We start from the raw sequence: 18,942 nt of genomic DNA, 5'->3' as shown, positions 1-18,942 counted from the left end.
TCTTGCTAGAGGGGTCCTGTACGTAGCTGCTTTGCCACTGTGTGTACAGAGTGGACTAGATGGACCTTGGTTCTGATCCAGCATGGCTTTTCTTATGTTCTTACAATGGTTAAAATGGTGGATTAGGGCTTAAAACCAGGTCAAATGTCTACCTGGGTAGCTTTGTATTAGGCACCATCTCTCAGTTTAATATACCTCACAGGGTTGTTAAGAGGATGGATTTGTGTCAAAAACCACTGTAAGCTTTTTGGACAAAAGGCAGAAGATAAAACTAGCAAATAAATATAATTGCCTATTTCCAGTGTCACATATTGGCTGGACTAGGGAGACCAGTAATATTTTAATAGTTATCAAAACTAATGACTATGAAACCTTTTTCTTTCCAGTGCTTGAAAATATTTATATGCCTTTTCTTAGCATGGGGTGTTTGAAAAGTACAATATATTTTAGTGTATGAACACCAACTTACCTCCTTAGCATCATCAACACTTTCGAAGTAGACAAAGGCAAATCCTCTAGAACGTCGAGACTGCTGGTCATATACAATAGAAACATCAGCAATTGGGCCGTATTTGGAGAATACTTCTCTTAGATCCCTTTCTGTTGTATATAGGCTTAATCCAAATACACCAAGACAACAGTTTGGGTCAGGATTTGCCTGTTTAAAAAAAAAAGAGATTCTCATAAGATTCCAAGACATCCTATCAAATTATTAAATGCTGTGGAATACAGTACAAAAATGCTATTCCTTACTCAATGCAGAAAACTTTGTGTACAAAAGATCCCTTCCCTCCCCACACTGTAGAGTTAAACCTAAGGGCATCATCCTGCCTCTTTCCTGATGAGAAATTACAAGATAAAAAAGGGAAAGCAGAAATGTGTTCAACTCCAAAGAAGAGTCTGTTCTTTGGATATTTTTGGACTTTAAGTTTCAGTCATATTACAGCACATTAACCAATTCCAGAAAGGTGTAACTGCTATGATATTTCATGCCCAAGAGCTGTTTAGCATTTATACTACATAACATACTATACAGTATCTAAAGAGGCCTTTTTTGTTGGGGGGTGGGGAATGTTGAAAAGTGTATATTTGCTCTCCATAAAAGATCTCATGAGAGCAATTCTAGGCATTGTCTTGGGGGCAATAGCACTCTTGGAATTTCTACCTCTAAGGTCAGAGAGAGAGCACTGTGACCTCAGAAGGTACAGCTGGCTATCTGATTCTTCTTGCCCTGGCAGCTGGTATGGAAAGAGTCGCACCAGGTGGTCTTCAAGGCCAGAAAAAAATCAACTTTAGAGATGGGAAAACATGGTGTTCTGCAGTATGGAGAGGGGATGATGAAGTGGGGAAAGGAGGAGGAAGGCCAAGCTATGAGCTAACCCAAGCCTCTGCCAGCTTCCTCCCCTTTCCTCCAAAGTGCCATTGCCAGAAAGCTGATCTAGTGAAAAATACATGGGGGGAAGATGGGGAAGCAAAGAATGGCTCCTCTGCTTTTCCTAACCTGCACTGAATGATCAGAAGCATACAAGTCTGAAAACTCTGATGGTGCAACTGGGAAGATTGTGCCCTAAATTTATTTTTGCTAAGATAAATAGACGTTTTAAAATATCACATGTCTGGATTAATAGTGTTCAAACTTTTCTGCACTCAAGAACAAAATGATTAAAAATATATGGCTATCTAGAGAGCTTAACTATGAGCAGCAACTTGATAAACAATATACTTTCTATATCAGGGGTGCAGAACCTCCAACCCACAGTCTAACCTAGCTCATGTGGCCTTTTGAGGTTGCTCCAGCCAGTGAGACTTAAAGCTTCCATCTCCCATCTGTAATTTGTCGCTAACTGCTCAGCAAGCTTTGGCTATCTGGCAGTTTAGAAATGAAATAAATAAATACACCTGAGATAACAGTGAAGATTCAGTAAGGATAGCACAAATCAGCAGTGGAAGTTGTACTGTTCTCTCTAGCCTCAGATCAGTGAGAAAGGTGAGGGTAAGGGGGTGTTGGGACTTTCCTACACAGTATTATGCTTCTTCCAGGAAAAAAGGGAAAAGGGGTGATGTCAGGGAGCAGGACAACATCCCCTAACAACTGCCCTGTAGTGGACCTGATGAGGCGCAATCTGGGTTCCCCCAGCCCCAAACAGTTCTGCACCCCTGTTTTATAAGTGACAAATCCTTATAAAAGGCTCTAAAAATTAAGGAGACACAAAGACTTTATAGAGCAAATCTTAGCTTAAAGGATTCTGAAGCAATAGAATAATTTTGAAGATACAAGAAAATAATCAAGTCAAGTATTAGTGTACACGTCTTCCATTTCCAAAATAAAACATTTTGTACCATTTGTGCATTTTAACAACAATTATTTGTTCATGTCAACTTTAACTTTTACAAGATTTCTGGGTAATTTGAAAACTTTAGAACCTTCAAAGACACACACAGCTGCATTATCTCTGGTCAACTGCTGCCATCCCAGCCTTACTCTGTTGCCAACATGACGACGACGAGTAGACATAGGAGAATGGCTATGACTGTGTCGGCGCCGATAGTCGCGGCTGTAAGATCTGCTTCTTGATCTTCTGTGGGATCGAGAACGTGAACGTGATCTTGTATAATGTCTCCGAGAACTCCTCCTTGATCTGGATCTGAAAAGTATGAAAAACAAGATTGCCATGCTGACCCACAAGTGTTGAACACCTAGCTTAGAAAGTACCAGCAAAATTGGATATGTCCACCCATATTTCATATTTTATATGCAAGTAAGAAAAAATCACTTTTCTACCCAAAGGAACAAAAATAAACACACATATATGCACACATTCTAAATGGCCATAAAATGGCCATAAACATTCTAAATGGCCATAAAAACAGAACAAACAAGAACAAAACCAAACAATCTCAATAAGATCACCCATATTGAGGGCCTATCAAAAAAGGTCATCCTAAGGACCTGAAGGTCAATAAGGAAAAGGCCAGACAAATCTCCCATGAAAGGGAATTCGACAATCTAAATCAGGGGTCCTCAAACTTTTTCAGCAGGGGGCCAGTTGAAAGGTGCCAGTGCTGGGCATGGTGTATGCGGGCCGGTGGTGGAGTGGGGGTGCTGCATGTGTGCAGAGGTGGGGGTGGTCACCCGCACGTGGCGAGGCATGGGCAGGCAGGCGAGCGCAGCGAGGGAAGGGAGACAGGCTCACAAGGCAGTGGCTTGCTCGCTTGGAGATTGTTTTCTCTGAGCAAGCAAACTGCTGTCTCCCTGCGTGCGGGGCGAGGTGGGTGGCAGCGGGCGCGCACATGGGCACGGTAGGTCCAAATGGGCATGGCAGGCCGGCCCCGGCCCCCAGTTTGAGAACCCATGATCTAAATGGTTCAACAAAGACATACTGCACAGTCACCAACTACACTTCTGATGGAACTGGGATCAGGAGTAGAGCCATACCTGAAGGCCTCAGCAGGCAGGATATAATTATTTCATACTTGAACTGAAACTTGGGCGTTCAGTGTATTCTCGGTATTGGGTTGATTTGCTATTGATGTGGATAATTGAATTATTTCATTAGCTAATGACACTGAGGGTATACATGCAAAATTTCAAGTAAGCGTGATCATTAGTTCCCTAGTAATCCTCAGTGAAAGATGACCATAATGACTGAAGTGACAACGTTGAAGAAAATTGATCACCGCGCTGTGATTAAGTTGCTTACAAAACAAGGAAAAAGTCAAAAAATCATTCACAAAGAGATGGTGGCCATTTACCAGGACTCTGCACCTTCATTGTCTACTGTTCAAAAGTGGTCAAGTGAATTTAAAAGGGGCAGAGAAAGCACTGAAGATGACCCTCGCTCGGGCAGGCCGGTTACTGCCACTACGAAAGAAAATGTGAAAAAAATTGAGAACTTGTATTGGAAGATGCCCGAATAAAAATCAAAATGCTAGCAGAGATGACAAACCTATCCGTTGGTACCATATTTACTATTTTTCATGACCATCTTAACCTTTCAAAGGTCTGTGCAAGATGGTGCTGCGAATGCTCATGGCGCCTCAGAAACAAGTGCGAGTTGAGTGCTGTAGGGAGTTTTTAGAGCTCTGTGGTAAAGATTCATCCAGTATTTTTGACTGGATTGTTACTGGAGATGAAACTTGGGTTCATCACCATGACCTGAAAGTATGCAGGAGTCCATGCAGTGGCATAAAAAAGGTGTTGACCCTCCGAAGAAATTCAAAGTCACTCCATCGGCCGGAAAAATCATGGCCCCAGTGTTTGGGACTCAAACGGAATTTAATTGATCGAGTACACAAAAAAAGGAGAAACCATAAAGGCAGCATCTTATGCAACCACTCTGTAATTTAAGAGAAGCAATTAAAGAAAAAAGGTGGGGAAAACTGACCGCAGGTGTGTTGCTTCTTCACAACAATGCGCCCGTTCACATAGCGTGTGTTCTGAAGGCTGCTGTGTAAGACTGTGGTTTCGAAGAAATAAACCACCCACCCTATAGCCCGGACCTGGCCCCCAGTGACTACTACCTATTCCCGAATTTAAAAAAAGATCTTTGTGGAAAGCGATTTTCCAATGATGAAGAGCTCAAGGCAGCAATTAACACACATTTTTTAGATAAGGAGGAAGGGTATTTTTACAGGGAATTGAAAAGTTAATTTCTAGATGTAATAAGTGTATTGAAGTTATGGGGGATCACATTGAAAAATAAAAATTATTTCAATTTATCATTCCTTTTTCTTCATGCTGATACCGAGAATACATTGAATGCCCCTCGTATTGATTGTTACAGCAATAATAACCCAAGTGAATCACAGCAATTTTCAAGCTAAAATGTACTGGTGAAGATTCTTTAATAAATGGTAAGACAATGACATTTGCTGCCTGAAGCAAAGAACAAGATGGTGTCCTCTCCCATTTTATACAAAAGGGAATATATATAAAAAAAAAGAACTGGACTGGGAGAAGAATCTATTTTCAATGTTTATGGGTCAGCAGCTGAAGGATGCAAGCTAACTTATGGGATGATGAACAGGATATACAGTGCACAGCTCTCTCTCTCTGCTGCCACATACCAAAATCTCCAATGTTTTTCACCTCTGGAAATGCTTCACTCTGCCTAATGTAGGGGCAGTCCTGCCAGCAAGGTTTTAGCTAAGCTGTTTTTATTCCTTTCATTTTTGAATTTGTATTATATTTTTGCTACTTTATCTCACCTTTACACACACACTGGAAGATAATTTTGAGTTTGCAATGAAGTACAGATTAGAAAGAGTATTTACATAAATATTGCAATTGTCCATCCTTGCACATTTCTTGCTGTAGAAATGCAAGGAACTATTTATTAATTTTAATTAATTCTTAACTATTTCAGAGTTAGTGGCACACACAACAAACTCCAGCCTCTGTATATTGAAAACTGTACTTCAGACACAGCAGATTTCCATGTGTCCTAGCTTGGTTTTGATCACACGGACTGGGTCTAACCTTGCTTTCACCAGGCAAGCCAAGATGCATCAATTGCATCAGCTAACCAGGAATCCCCTGGAGAGAATCAGCATTAGAATACTGAACATTCAAATTTTAAATGGAGGGTTGCATGTGAGCAGAAGTATGTTTCTTGAAATTCTTCACCTAGTAATGCATGTCATTTTGAATCAGAGGAAGATATTAGAAACATAGAGTTAGTCAGAAGGGGCCTCCCGGGCCATCTAGTTTGACTCCCAGCTCCAGCCGGCTCTGTTCATGACATGTGTACCATATGCATGCCCAGCCTATCCTTGAATCCCCTTACCGATGGGGCTTCAACCACCTCCCATTGAAGCCCATTCCGTACCCTTGGGGTCCGAAATGTTAGGAAGTACTTCCTTCCAAATTGAAACTTGGTTTCCTGAGCTTTGCTCCATCGGAATGCGCCCTGCCTTCCTGCACAGGAGAAAACAGGACTGTACGCACCTCCGTGAAACACACCCTCACGAACCTGTATGTTGCCAATAGATCCCCTCGGCGTCTCCTCTTCAACGAGGCTGAAAAGACTCAGTTCCCTCAGTCTCACCTCATATGACTTTCCTTGCAATCCGGCCACCATCCTTGTAGCCCTATGCTGGACCAATTCTAAACTCACTTTATACTTCCTGTAATGTGGAGCCCAGAACTGAACACAATACTCCAGTTGCAGGTACACCAGAGTAATACCTTTCTTGATCTAGAAGCCACGCTTCTGGCTATGCAACCAAGGGTGGTGTTTGCCCTCAACTACCGTGTCACACTGCTGACTTGCATTTAGCCTGCAGTCGACTAGTACCCTGAGACCCCTTTCATAGTATTCCTATGCCCCAAGTGCAAGACCTTGCACTTGTCCACACTGAAGACCATCCTATTGTCCCCTGCCCACTTCCATAGTCTGTCCAGCCCTGGAGGACCCCACTTGTCATTGGCTGCCATCCCAATGATTCCCCACTAAGTTACCCTCTGCTTTCAGTCTGTCAGCCATGCCCTAGACCAATGCACTATCTGATGGATTATCACAAAATTCTTCAATTTCTCAACCAGGATATCATGTGACACTTTGTTAAAGACCTTGCTGAAATCCAGGTAAACCACATCCACTGTGTCCCCTTTGTCTGGCCACCTCAAAAACCTTGTCATAGAATTCCACAAGGTTTGTTTGACAGGTCCTGTTTTTGTGGAAGCTGTGTTGTGTGGCCGCCAACCCTCTCTTCCTTATCTAGCTTTACTAGATCTCCCGCTATCATGAGCCTTTCCATTGTCTTTCCTACAACGGACATAAGGCTAACCGGTCTGTAATTCCCCATGTCCCCTCTACTGCCCTTTTCAAAAATTGGGACCGCTTACACCATCCTCTAATCCTATGGAACCTCATCTGTTCTCCATGAAGCCTCAAAAATGGAGGCCAATGGGCATGAGAGAACCCCCACCAACTCCCAAAGTACTCTTGGGTGTAACCCGTCAGGGCCCTTCTGAATTATTGCAGACGTGGTATTAAAATCACTTCTGCAATAATTTTTAGTAATGCCCAACCTGACTACCAATTCATATAAGTATCAACAATGAGAAGATACGAGAGGAATCTTGTAGAATTAATGCAACAGAACAGATAGAAGTGAATAGATGATTCAGCCAGAAATTATTCCTTGCTGAAATGGCATCTTACTGCATTCTAGGCAGATGTACAACCTGATCACCTTGCCTGTAAATCTTGCACTACAACTACAATTAATACTGATTTTAGGACTCCTCTCCTAAATTCTCCTTAATAGTAAGATATTTAGATTGCCACTTAATATTTGAAATAAAAACTAAGTTCAGTTTGGACAGGCTTACCGTGATTCAGATCTTGACCTAGACTTTGACCTAGATCGCCTTGAACCCTCTTTGGACCTTGATCTAGCAGGTGAGTGCCTTGGAGATTTGCCAGAACCATGAGCACTTCCACTTCTGGAAGCGGAACGGGACTCCTGCATGTAGAAAATATATCGTTTAGCCTGAATACAACTTCTCTAGTACTTTATTCTAAATAAGCTCTGGTGAAAAATATCAAAGATCTATGTCTCCATTATGTGTCCGGGCAGTTGCCATTAGAACTGCCTAGATTATTATTTTTGCCCTGTTAAGCACTTTTTAAAAACCCTGCATGGTTTTTTCTATTAAACAAATAATGCATGCATGTTTAGCAAAATATACAGGACACATAAACAGACTAGTAATTACTTAGCGTAGTGCTTTCAGATTCCAGATTACTTCTTATCTTAACTTCATTTTTATTTCTTTTCTTCATTCTTCCGTTTCAAATTCTGACTTCTTTCATCTTCCCCACTTCACACAAATTGCTCAATATTCTATAAGTGGGACTTCTGGTCTGATAATTAGCATGCATTCACTTTCTTTTTTTTCAAATTTCAGCTTCACTTATTCCTGAGCTTCAAATAATTCTCATTTATAAAACTTGTCAAATGGCGACTTCCGCATTTTCCTTCTTCAACATTAACCTTAATAAAAAAAGAACAGGATGAAGAATATTTAAAACTCCAGGATAGATATCTAGTGCCAAGACTGAAACTAGAAAAAATGCTATGTGTTTTCACTGTTTTTAAAGCAGATATGCAGTTCTAGTACTGATGTGACTCCAAGTTTACAACTATTTTAAAAAATCTCAATTCAACTGAAAATGATTGACCAGCTATAAATCTGATAGTTATGCCTACTTTAAAATTAAAATGTGAAAACAGCCAAAATTAAATCTTAGTAGACCTTCACCGGACAATTTCAAGAAGTTGCAGCTCTTCTTCACAAAGAAATTTAGAAGTTAGTAAAACGTCCAAAAGTCACCAATCTGCATACCTCTGTACAATTTTTGTATTTCTTAATATACAGAAGTAAAAGGCATACTAAGAGCTTAGCAAAATTAGTTTAACATACTTATTTCCCATTAGCAACACTATGATTTGTAAACTGTAATAGCACATACCCTAACTTCTATAGTGATGGAGAAATCTTTCATGTTACTGCAACAACTTTGCAGTATTTTAAGATAATACAAAAATTTTGATTAATGTTGACATATAAGCCAAACTAAAAACATAAGTCTTTAATGTTTGCCATGCTCTAAATCCATTTGGAAAAGAATTTTGTGGGTTTCCATATTAAGAATGAAGAATTTCTTCTGTAATAAATTTACTTTTGACCTTTTTATGTATAATCCCAGTATCCCAATTCAGAAACATTAGCACTGATAATACAGTAATACTCTACTGAGGCAGTTGTTGATACTTAACACACTAGATAAACAAACAGCTTTAGGCCAAATCTTTAGAAAGGGTGTTCAATGCATCACCACATGCAATTAGTTTGTACATATTTAAGTTAATTCTTAAGATAAAGTTAAGAATATTTACACACAACAAACTTTTTTTTTAAATTGAGTAGGGCAGAAAGGGGTAGGGATAAAAACCAGTCTCTCTTTTAGACAGAATTGAGTACTGAAAATGGTAAGATTTATGTACTATTATTAACTTACTTACTTTCATTTACATGCCACCTACTCCAGCAGTCTCATTAGCCTGTCTACAGATAATAAGCAAGGTGCTTTCTTAGCTAAGCACAACACCTTTCTCTTCCCACCTCACCTGCAAACCACAAGGATCTCCATTCCACAAACATGTGGTTCTGTGTATATATACTTATTTTATTATGCAGTTTTATTGGGGTGATATTTTAAGATTTGTGAAATGAATATGAAGCTAGAAACTGATCTCATCTGAGGATAAACATTTATAATTTTAAAACCAGAAGTAGTAATTTTGAAATGCTTTAATATTTTTAAAAGTTCATTATATTATGCATATATGGTTTTAATTTCCCTTTGATACTTCATATATTTTCTAAACTGTGGTGCAGGCCTGCCCACTAAACTAAGTATTATTACTCTGTTTCATTCTTACATCCAGGCCTGGCTATACTGTAAACTTCTCGCACCCTTTCCATTTTATCTAGAGAAATAATAGCTCTAAAACAGTCCCATATTTCTTATGACCAGAAGCCATATAAAAACCTATGAGGTTAATTATGGGAATACTGGACCATGCACATTAACCTAGTTTGTCATCTTCTTTCCAGTGCTACTTCTCCCTCCTTCACTTTGCCTTGGCCCATTCCCACCTTCACAAAAATGAAGCAGTAAATAAAAATGAAATGCCCATGACAGGTAAAATGGAGTCATGTATGGGGGTCACTGAGCAGAGGAGTCTACTTGCATCAGGTGAAATTACCTATGTTTGGCAGGTAAATGTTCAGATTTGAAGAATTATTAAACTGGTTGTTCGTTTATAGAAAAAGCCTCCTTTAACTCAGTATATCTGGTAGAAGGCATTCATTTCATGTATAGGAAATTTAATATTGATCAAGTTATTAAAATATATTGGTATTTTCCATTTCAAAAATATTTTACAATCTTAGGTAAACATCCATTGAAATATTTATGTCAGCATCCTAACATTTACTTCTCAGGTCATGAAGAAATTTCCCAATAACTATCAGTCCTTGCCTCTGGAAGGTTCTGTGCACTTAACATTAAAAAGGCACATGGGTTGCATGAGCTAAGATTTCCTTATATGCTCATAGATGATATGCAGGTTCTATTTAGCTGCAAGCAGACAATTTGTTAAAACAACCAATTAGTTGCAAGCTTGTTCAAGAAATATGAGTTGGATACTGATTTTAGATAAGTTATTTACATCATCTTGATTTAAACAATTTCAAAGTTTAACTGTGTCAAATTAGGGGAATAATAAAAAGGCAAAATTTGAGTTCACTACGGTGGGCTGATTTGCATGGAACTTCTAAGGCATGATTTAACACCATGTGGACAACTTTTGGCAAACTGAAATGTCAGGCTCACATGCTGTCCCTTTTCTTCCCACATGGTTGAGAGGATGTCTTTGGCAGTTTCATTTTTAAAGAATCCTGGTTTACTGTTGTGTTCAAACCAAAAAGCCTACTTTAAAATAAAGTCTGGTCAGTTGCTAAACAAGCCACATTTAAATCATGTGTTCAGAAGCTGGTTTATTTAGGGAGCAAGCCTATGAACCCTAGATATTATCTGAGTGATATCAGGAGAAAAGGGGGCACTCCAGTGGGCAGGAATGGGAGGAGACTGGAGAGGCCCAGATATGAGCTATCCTGAACCTCATCCAGTTTCCTTTCCTTTTTATCACTATATTTAAAAAAATGCAGAGTGGGAGCATTACTGTAAGATATAGCTTCTGCCTCTCCTACTGTGCACTGGATGATCAGAACTCCAAGTCTTATTTTAAACCATGATTCCTGGTTTGAATGTAACACCAACCTGGTGTTTTCAACTGCATGAGAAGGGAAGAGTACATGAATTTGACACTCCATTTAGTCAGACTCATCTACACAGAAATCAGTATCAGTAACTAATCAGTAATTAGTTGATCTGATTGAAAAGGCAAGCAACTTTTTTAAATGAGTGCCTTTTTAGAGGTAGAAGCTTTGGCAGCAAAAATTTCTAAGGAAGATGCAGCAAACGTAATTTTCTATGCAGAGATCTTTTCAGTGGTATCAGGACCAAGAATTATTCTCAGCAGTTCCCAGGAATCCAACCAGTACTATTTAAATAAGGAAAACCTGTGAAGTAAAATATTAAAACTCTCTGCCACAGAATTATACTAATGCTGTTCTAGTTAGATTTCCTTTTGAAAAATATGCAGAGGATGCCACTCACCAGGCTCTTCTCCTGTGCAAGCCATACAGAAAATGACTAATGCTGTGCAGAACTGTGGTTGGATAGAATACCACCCGTGATTTAACATGGGATGGGTAACCATAAGAACGTATAAGTGGCTTCGAGAAGCAACATTAATGTAAGATCACAGCATTGTACTTCTGTCAAGTACAGAAGTACAGAACAATGACTTGTTCTGATTGAACAAGAAAATATTCCAACCTGTTCTATACCCTCCTCTGCTCTCATGACCTGGGTGAGCATACCAGCTTACACAGGCATTTTTTCTGACTGGTAAATAGGGACAGACCCTTTTTTCAGTCTTCTTGCTTGGAGACCATAAATAAGATAGATAAATGCTGTGGAAATGGCCACATTCTGGATAACATAACCAAAGTACATAATGTGTATCCACTCCTATGTTGCCATTCGGTTCATGCATAAAGCTTTCTTCTGTTAGCAACCAAGTCCCATTCTGTCGCAAATTCTTAAAAGGAGAACAATCTTTGTTTTTTGAAACTGCAAAGGACATACAAACTCATGTATTCACATACAAAAGCAAAGCAAGAGCCATATCATATTGATCAGGTAGCTAGGTTTAGCAAACATTTTAAGAACATGGAGATTTGAGAAACATATGCCTAACAGTAAGGACAACCCTGCAAGGTAGAGGTACTAATAGGATCTCCCCTTCAGCAGGCATATGTCCCATCTTCAATTCTTAGCCAAACCAATATACCTGTCTTTCTGCAATTCTTGAGGGGTACATATGACCACAACCAGATTTGTTTGAACCATAAAGAACACTTAGCACCTTCATGAGTGAAACTTCAAACATGATGCTGTAGCAAGTTAATCTTCCAATCTCCTTCATTACATCTGGGAGATGCCAATAATTCCTTAAGGTGATTAGCTGCATTATATGAAGACTTCCATGTTTAACACACAAAGACAACCTGCACAACTTTGCTTTATAATGCAGAGGCCACAGAAGCTTCAATATTATTTTTTGGGTCAGGCCTCAAATTCCCTAGATCCACAATATATATTGCATTTTATATGGCAACAACCCCCAGTTTAATATAAGAGCTGAACAGTCAAGATTGCACACAACCTACAGTACTTTCTTACATAAAATTAACTGCTACCCGTTCTAATTCTCACATTGTGTTATTTGTGTGCCATTTTTAAAATAGTGCTTAAACTTCACCCATCTGAATTTCCAAAATTTTGAGCATTCCACCCAACCTTGACACTTCATTGGGTTTACAATGAGAGGATGACTTTGCCAGTTTCACTTTTAAATTCCAATATTCCTTAATTATCCTTGCCCCACTTGTTCAGTGCCTATGATTCCCTTCATATATAATTTCTTCCCTATGTTGCTTACATAATGTTCCTCCTGTTATAACCTCTGCAACATTTACTAATCCATACTCAGCTTACTTTTCTGCTGGTGGTTTTCAACCACACTAGGTGAAATCTTGGCCTTCAATTTTTATAGGTCTATTAACAACCAAGTAACCATGTCTTTTACGTTTTCAGTGGAATCCTCCCATCCAAACTCCCCCATATCTGAGAGTCTGAAGAATGTTTGAATACACCCTAGTTAAAATACATAACAATTCTAGTTTACTAGGAAGTACTGACACTTTAATTATGCATAAATTTATTCTCATATGACCCAAATAGAAACAATTAGTATCAGCAAAAGAACTGTTCCTAATCATATTTTCTTTGAAGTGTGCCACTGAAGCACCTTCTAGTTCTGGGAGTACACCTACCCACATATGAATACAAATTTTACTTTCTGAAGTTACCCATATTATGTCTATTCCATCTCAGACAACGAAACCATGAGTCACACACATTTTAATTATCTGGAAGATAAACCTTGGCTTAATAGTCTGAAACACACTTAACAGTCTGTGAGCCTAAAAACACAGCCAGATGAAGAGAATCCCCCCCACCCCTGAGAATGACAAACTTTTCTTGAAAATGACTGTATATCAAGCAAGGGGAACAAAGATTTAAAAATCCACAAAGTACTTCACATTGTAGTTAGCTCCAGTGCTGGGGTATTGATGTAAATCAGGGGTACAGAACCTAATTTTGCCCTGAAGGCTGATTTCCATTTCAGAGAATTAGTCAGGATCTAGAGTCCAGTGGTGGCCGGGCCAAAGGCAAAAGGGGTGGGGCATCCCACCCCCAAAATCAGCATATCTTAGCTTGAAGTTCTTATTCCAGTAACTAAGCTTTAGGAAAGACACTTTGTATCTTTAAGAACATGGGAGGAAAAACCAACACAAACGCCAGGAAACTTCCAAGAAACTGATGGCTAGAGAAGGGATTTGGCCTTCTGAGGAATCCCAGAGGGCCAGACTAGGACTCCTGGAGGACCAAATTTGCTTTCTTGTTCCAGAGGTTCTGCACCCCTGATGTAAATGCACAATGCCGTGCTAAAAGAAAGCCATGCCTACTAGAAAAGGATATTTGGATCACAATACATAGGGAAGGCTGGCACACTAATTTACAGTTGACCATTAATCATGGTGTATGCTAAATGGCAGCCATCATGCAGTACTAACCCAGATGCCAATTTATAGCTCAGTCCCAAACACATGCATATCCTTAAAATCACTCAGAACCAGGATGACATGGAAACAAAGACAACTATACTTTACATTCAGTCGTTAGACAGAATCCAATATAAGCAGGACACCAAGGGCCAATACACAGCAGGAAAAAGATGTGCATGTAAGCATGTCAGGGAGGTTCAGTCAATCTTCCTTTCTCATAATACCAGATCCTGGGATCATTGAAAGAAGCTGAATGGTGGAAGATTCAGGACAGACAAAAGGAAGTATTGCACACAGCACATATATAGAATTCACAACCACAAGATGTGGTGACAACCCCCAATCTGGATGGCTTTAAAAGATTAAACAAATGCATGGAGACGAGGGCTATCAATGGCTACTAGTCACAATAGTTATAACTACTTCTAGGATCAGACACAGCATGCCTCTGAATACCACCTGGCAAGAAACAGCTCTGCTTTGGGCTTCCTATTGGCATCTGGTTGGCCAACATGAAAAGAAAATGCTGACTAGATGAGACTTTGGTTTGATTCTGCACAGCTCTTACTGTGCATTTCACTTTAGCCTTCATGTGCATACACCTGTATGATCCATGTAACTGGAAATGCATCTGGTATGTGCACCCATTCCACAATAAACTATTCTGTTTATGCATTCCTAGAATACAACACTGAGGCACCCCAAAGAATCAGTGTCATTGTATGCATGGCTAAATCTGTTCACTTGGCCCTTCCTTACCCACTAGGTCTACCTTTAATCAGGGGAGATAACCACTATATTAGGAGTGGATTCAGAATTCACACTAGTAAGGGAAACAAAGTGCCCAAATGAGAAGAGTTCCATTCCTTTTTCGCTCAACAGCTCAGACAGATCAAAAAGCTGAACAGATAAGGATAAGTGAGATGTATTTTTTGGTCAGATTTTGAAGTCGCCACAGAGCATTATTAGTTCAAGCTGGACTTTTAAGAATTCCTAAAACCAAACCTCACTGACCCAGCTGGCTCACTTATGCTTGGGTAACAGTTATGGTGATTCAATGAGTATACTTCCCACAACTCCTCTAAGCCAGTGACACTACCAATGCAATGAGAGGGACTGGGCACTATTGAACCAACTTCTATTCACCTTTTGAACACCTTAAACATGACCAAGACAGCTGGCATCTGTCTAAAATTATCAGTCTTGGGGATTTTTTTGTTTGTCAGAGAGTCAATACATATTTGGCAGTGGCCCCAACATTATTTCTTTCAGTTATTTCACATAATGCCAATTAACATATCTAAATTGCACAGCCCTTCTCTGGTAGTAGCCATGTTATTCTGTATAATACAGCAAAATAAGCTAGTATTCTGAAGAATTTCGATTTTATTTTTTCCATTTTATTTTCTTCCTTAAATCTACCCCTATCCCATCTCCTTCCTATTACACTTAGCAAAATCTGACTTTGATAACATAACTTTGAGCAGAGCAAGGTTGTTTAAAATTAAAATGGTGTTATGCCACAACCTCTTCATATATGCATTATGAAATATAGCAGACTTATAAAGCAGATCCATTTAAGCTACTGCCATGTAGAAACACCATGATATGCTAGATAGGAACTATGTATACGCTAAGGCATTTCTTCCTTATGCTCTTCTGCCTCTGCATGAAATTCAGTCATATGATAATCAGCCTAAACTTCCAACACATGCACCTAAAGAGCTGTTATGGCATGAAATCCGAATTCCAACATTCTGAAAACTATTGATTCAATAGCTTGGAAATTCCTCAACACGCTACTCTAGCTGTAGGCTGTGAAGTACAACTATGCAGTAACTATTTGGAGAAATGGCTCAGGATTGATCTTGAAAGGTCAGTTTTTAAGTCCGATTATGCAGGAGGTGCTATTACTTTCCACACATAGGAAAAGAAACTAGGGACAAACAGCCTTTTAATACGAAACTACGAAAAGCAGTCTCCAAACTCTTATTAGCCCCTCTGGGATTAAGTATTGGAGCGAAGCCCTGACATTTTTCAGGGGGAAACGAATACGAAGATGCTTCGCTAGCAAAGGCAGACCTAGAGCAATGCCGAAAACCCTGCGGCGGCCATTTTGTCCCCGCAGCGGCGCATTCATTCGGGTCACCAACCCAAGATGGCGCCGGGCGAGGGGCTCACCATAGAGCTCCACGTCAGAGCGCGGCCTCTTTGCAGGAAACGGAGGGCCACTTTCCCGCGCCAAACCGACACGCAACTCTCGCTGAAGGGGCAGGCAGACGGGTGGGATAGCTGGGCCATCTCCTTGCGCAGAGGCCCGTTTCCCGCCTCGGACCCTTCCTGTTTCCTTTGTATTTTCATTAACCTTCTCTAGCAAGGCAGTTCTTTTCACACCCGGCCCGGGGGGGGGGGACTAATTTTTAAGAAGGCCGAGACTGCGCGGTGTTCCCCCCTGCACCAAGCAAGCCAGGTAAGCGCAGCTCGCTGACTCTGTGTATTACCCGCTCGCCGTAGTTCTGTTCCCCGCTGTCGCTCATCCTTTCGCCTCAGTGCCGTGGACGCCGACCGCGGTTGCTCGCAGCACCAAACCGTCTCCTAACGAGCCTTCTCTGCAGAGGAAGTGACGAAACTCCGGAAGCTCCGCCTCTAAATCTGAACGTTCGGCGCGTCCGAGTCTCCACCTTCCTTTCTCCCAGGCGGGAGCGCTTTCCTTCCCCGTCCAGAAGCGGGGTGGGATAGGTGCTGACTTTGATGAGCAAGGGTTTTGTTTTCCAATTAACTTTCTACCGTAATGGTTCTCCTGGGTAGTTGAAGCCACCTCATGTGTATGCGTGGGCAGATGGAATTATTTGTCACTAGGTTCTTTGCTATTAATATGATTTTGAGTTCAGTTGTTTGCCATTTGACAGGGTTTCCTTTCGAATTTTCTTAAAAAATTGATTCCTTTGGTTCTCCAAATGATTTGGTATAATTCAAATCTTTGTCAAAAACTGAAATCCCACCTTCCTGAAAGCTACATCTTTCTGCCAAAGTATGCATATTAAAAACACTTGAATATACAAACGTGTATCAATTTCAGCATGCTGTGTGCATAAGATTTCCATATCAAATCATGTAGGTATGAAAGCTTCAGCAAGGTTGATGCATCATGTGCCGTCAAGCCATTATTCTGAAGAAAGAATCCATACAGTGAGTGTTGTACCAGGGCTAAGATAGGAGTTCAAGTCCCTACTCATAAAGTTCATTGGGTGGTCTTAGGCTAACCATTAGCCATCTGCTTTTCCTGATTCACAGGGTTGTGGGAAGGAGGGTGATTCACAAGGAGGGGAAGAATTATGTTGCTTTATACTCCTTAAAGGATTGTCAATTGAAATGGAGTAAGTAAAAATTGTGTGGTGCTTTATAAAATTGTCAAAATACAGTGGTACCTCAACTCATGAATGCCTCACGACCAAATTGGGTCGCAAACAGAAATTGGCAAAATTTTGCCTCAGGTTGCGAACTCCATATTGGGTGGCGATCGCAATCGCGGCTGTCTTCCCTGCATGAGTGCGACCGCAATCGCCCCATTCTTTCCTGCACGATCATGCTCGAGGGAGGGGGAGATGGCTGCGATTGCACCTGTCTTCCCTGCATGAGTGTGACCACAATCACGACCGTCTTCCCTGCACAATTGTGCTCAGGGTGGGGGGTGGGAGATGGCCGTGATTGTGGTTGCACTTGTGCAGGGAGATGGGCATGATCGTGGTTGTGCTCATGGGGGGGGGGAGATGGCCACGATTGCGCCTGTGTTCCCTGCCTGCCCGCACTGGTGTCCCCCCCCCCCAAGCACGATCCCTATCGCACGATTATTGTTTGGACTCTCCCTCCAAACAACAACCTCCCCCCACCTAAGTTAGTGTTCTCTACTGTACTGTACAGTACTTTGTTACTTTGTTGTTCTTTGTCACTTTATTTCAAATTTTTGTGATTAAAAAAATGGTTACAGAACGGATTAACCTTATTTACACTGAACCTTATGGGGAAATTTGACTTGGGTCACGACCAGAGTCCTGGAACGGATTAAGTTCGTGAGCCAAGGTACCACTCAGTGAACTTGACAATAGTAGTAGGCTGCCATTACCATCTCTGTATCTCATAAGATGCATACCATAAGAATCATTCTGGATCAGACCAAAACTTTATCTAGTGCAGCATTCTCTTCTCACAGTGGTCAACCAGATTATTATGGGAAGCCCACAAGCAGGACATGACTAGAGAAGCACCCTCTCATGTTCCCCAGCAACTGATACTGAGTCATACTGGCAGTGATACTGATAGTTGCATTCTCCATAAATTGGTCTAATTCTCTATTAAAGCTGTCCACATTGGTAGTAAATTCCATAGTTTAATCATCTTAATAATTACTTATACCGTGCTATATAAAGGCTATAACCACAGAAAATACTAAGCACAGTAGTCATGAAGAAAAGGAAAAGCTGTAAGCAAAACAAAAGTCTGTTTTGGCAGATAATCCTAGATCAACAGTACAATATTCTATGTCTTCTCTGAGATAATTTCTTATGAGGGTTTATTTCCAACTTAGTATAGGATTGCAGCCCACCAGTAGCAGATAGCAAGCACCCACCTCATGGAGCATTTGTCTCTCTTCTGGTAAAATATGCCAAAAGCACAGGATATGCAAGAGTAAAACAGGCATGGAGGAACAAACTTTTTTCACGCCAGGGCCGGTCCCTAGATTGAATCTGACTGGGAATCCTGTACAAGGAGAACAGACTCTCATATCTCACATTTCAGTCACATAAGGCAATGTTGAATCCATCAACAACCAGCTCCTGCATGGTCCGAACAGCTCTTTTAGCCTGCCCCCTCCCTCTGCAGCCAATTTAACCAAGAAATCACCCCCTCCGAGTTTCTTGATAGGCCAGCCTGTCGAGCAATATCCCATCGTGGTGGTCTCCCTCAACCCTCTCCACTGCCTTACAATCACCAGCATCTGTTCATGGACTTTGAGACCCTTCCCCTACCCCCACAAAAAATACACATCTAAAAAACCTGGGTGAGCAATGACTGAAGCAGGGCACTATCCTGAACTTTAAAAGTTTCTA

General features: G+C 40.7%; 1 protein-coding gene across 1 annotated transcript in view; it reads right to left on the bottom strand.

The window, feature by feature from the left end:
- The window catches only part of TRA2B (transformer 2 beta homolog), a 20,187-nt gene extending 3,721 nt beyond the window's left edge, over window positions 1–16,466 (bottom strand). The window contains exons 1-4 of the mRNA XM_044431205.1: window positions 16,336–16,466; window positions 7,337–7,470; window positions 2,483–2,645; window positions 344–658 (exon numbers count right to left, since the gene is read on the bottom strand). Coding sequence (XP_044287140.1) covers window positions 344–658; window positions 2,483–2,645; window positions 7,337–7,470; window positions 16,336–16,371 — 648 coding nt within the window. The 5' untranslated portion in view covers window positions 16,372–16,466. The remainder of the gene's footprint in view (window positions 1–343; window positions 659–2,482; window positions 2,646–7,336; window positions 7,471–16,335) is intronic.
- Between the last annotated feature and the right edge of the window lie 2,476 nt (window positions 16,467–18,942).

The sequence above is a fragment of the Varanus komodoensis genome, unplaced genomic scaffold (assembly GCF_004798865.1).
Source record: "Varanus komodoensis strain SLA01 unplaced genomic scaffold, ASM479886v1 scaffold1, whole genome shotgun sequence".
In the NCBI taxonomy this organism is placed as follows: domain Eukaryota; kingdom Metazoa; phylum Chordata; class Lepidosauria; order Squamata; family Varanidae; genus Varanus; species Varanus komodoensis.
The sequence above is the reverse complement of the archived record's forward strand: the minus strand, read 5'-3'. Positions and strand labels throughout refer to the sequence as shown.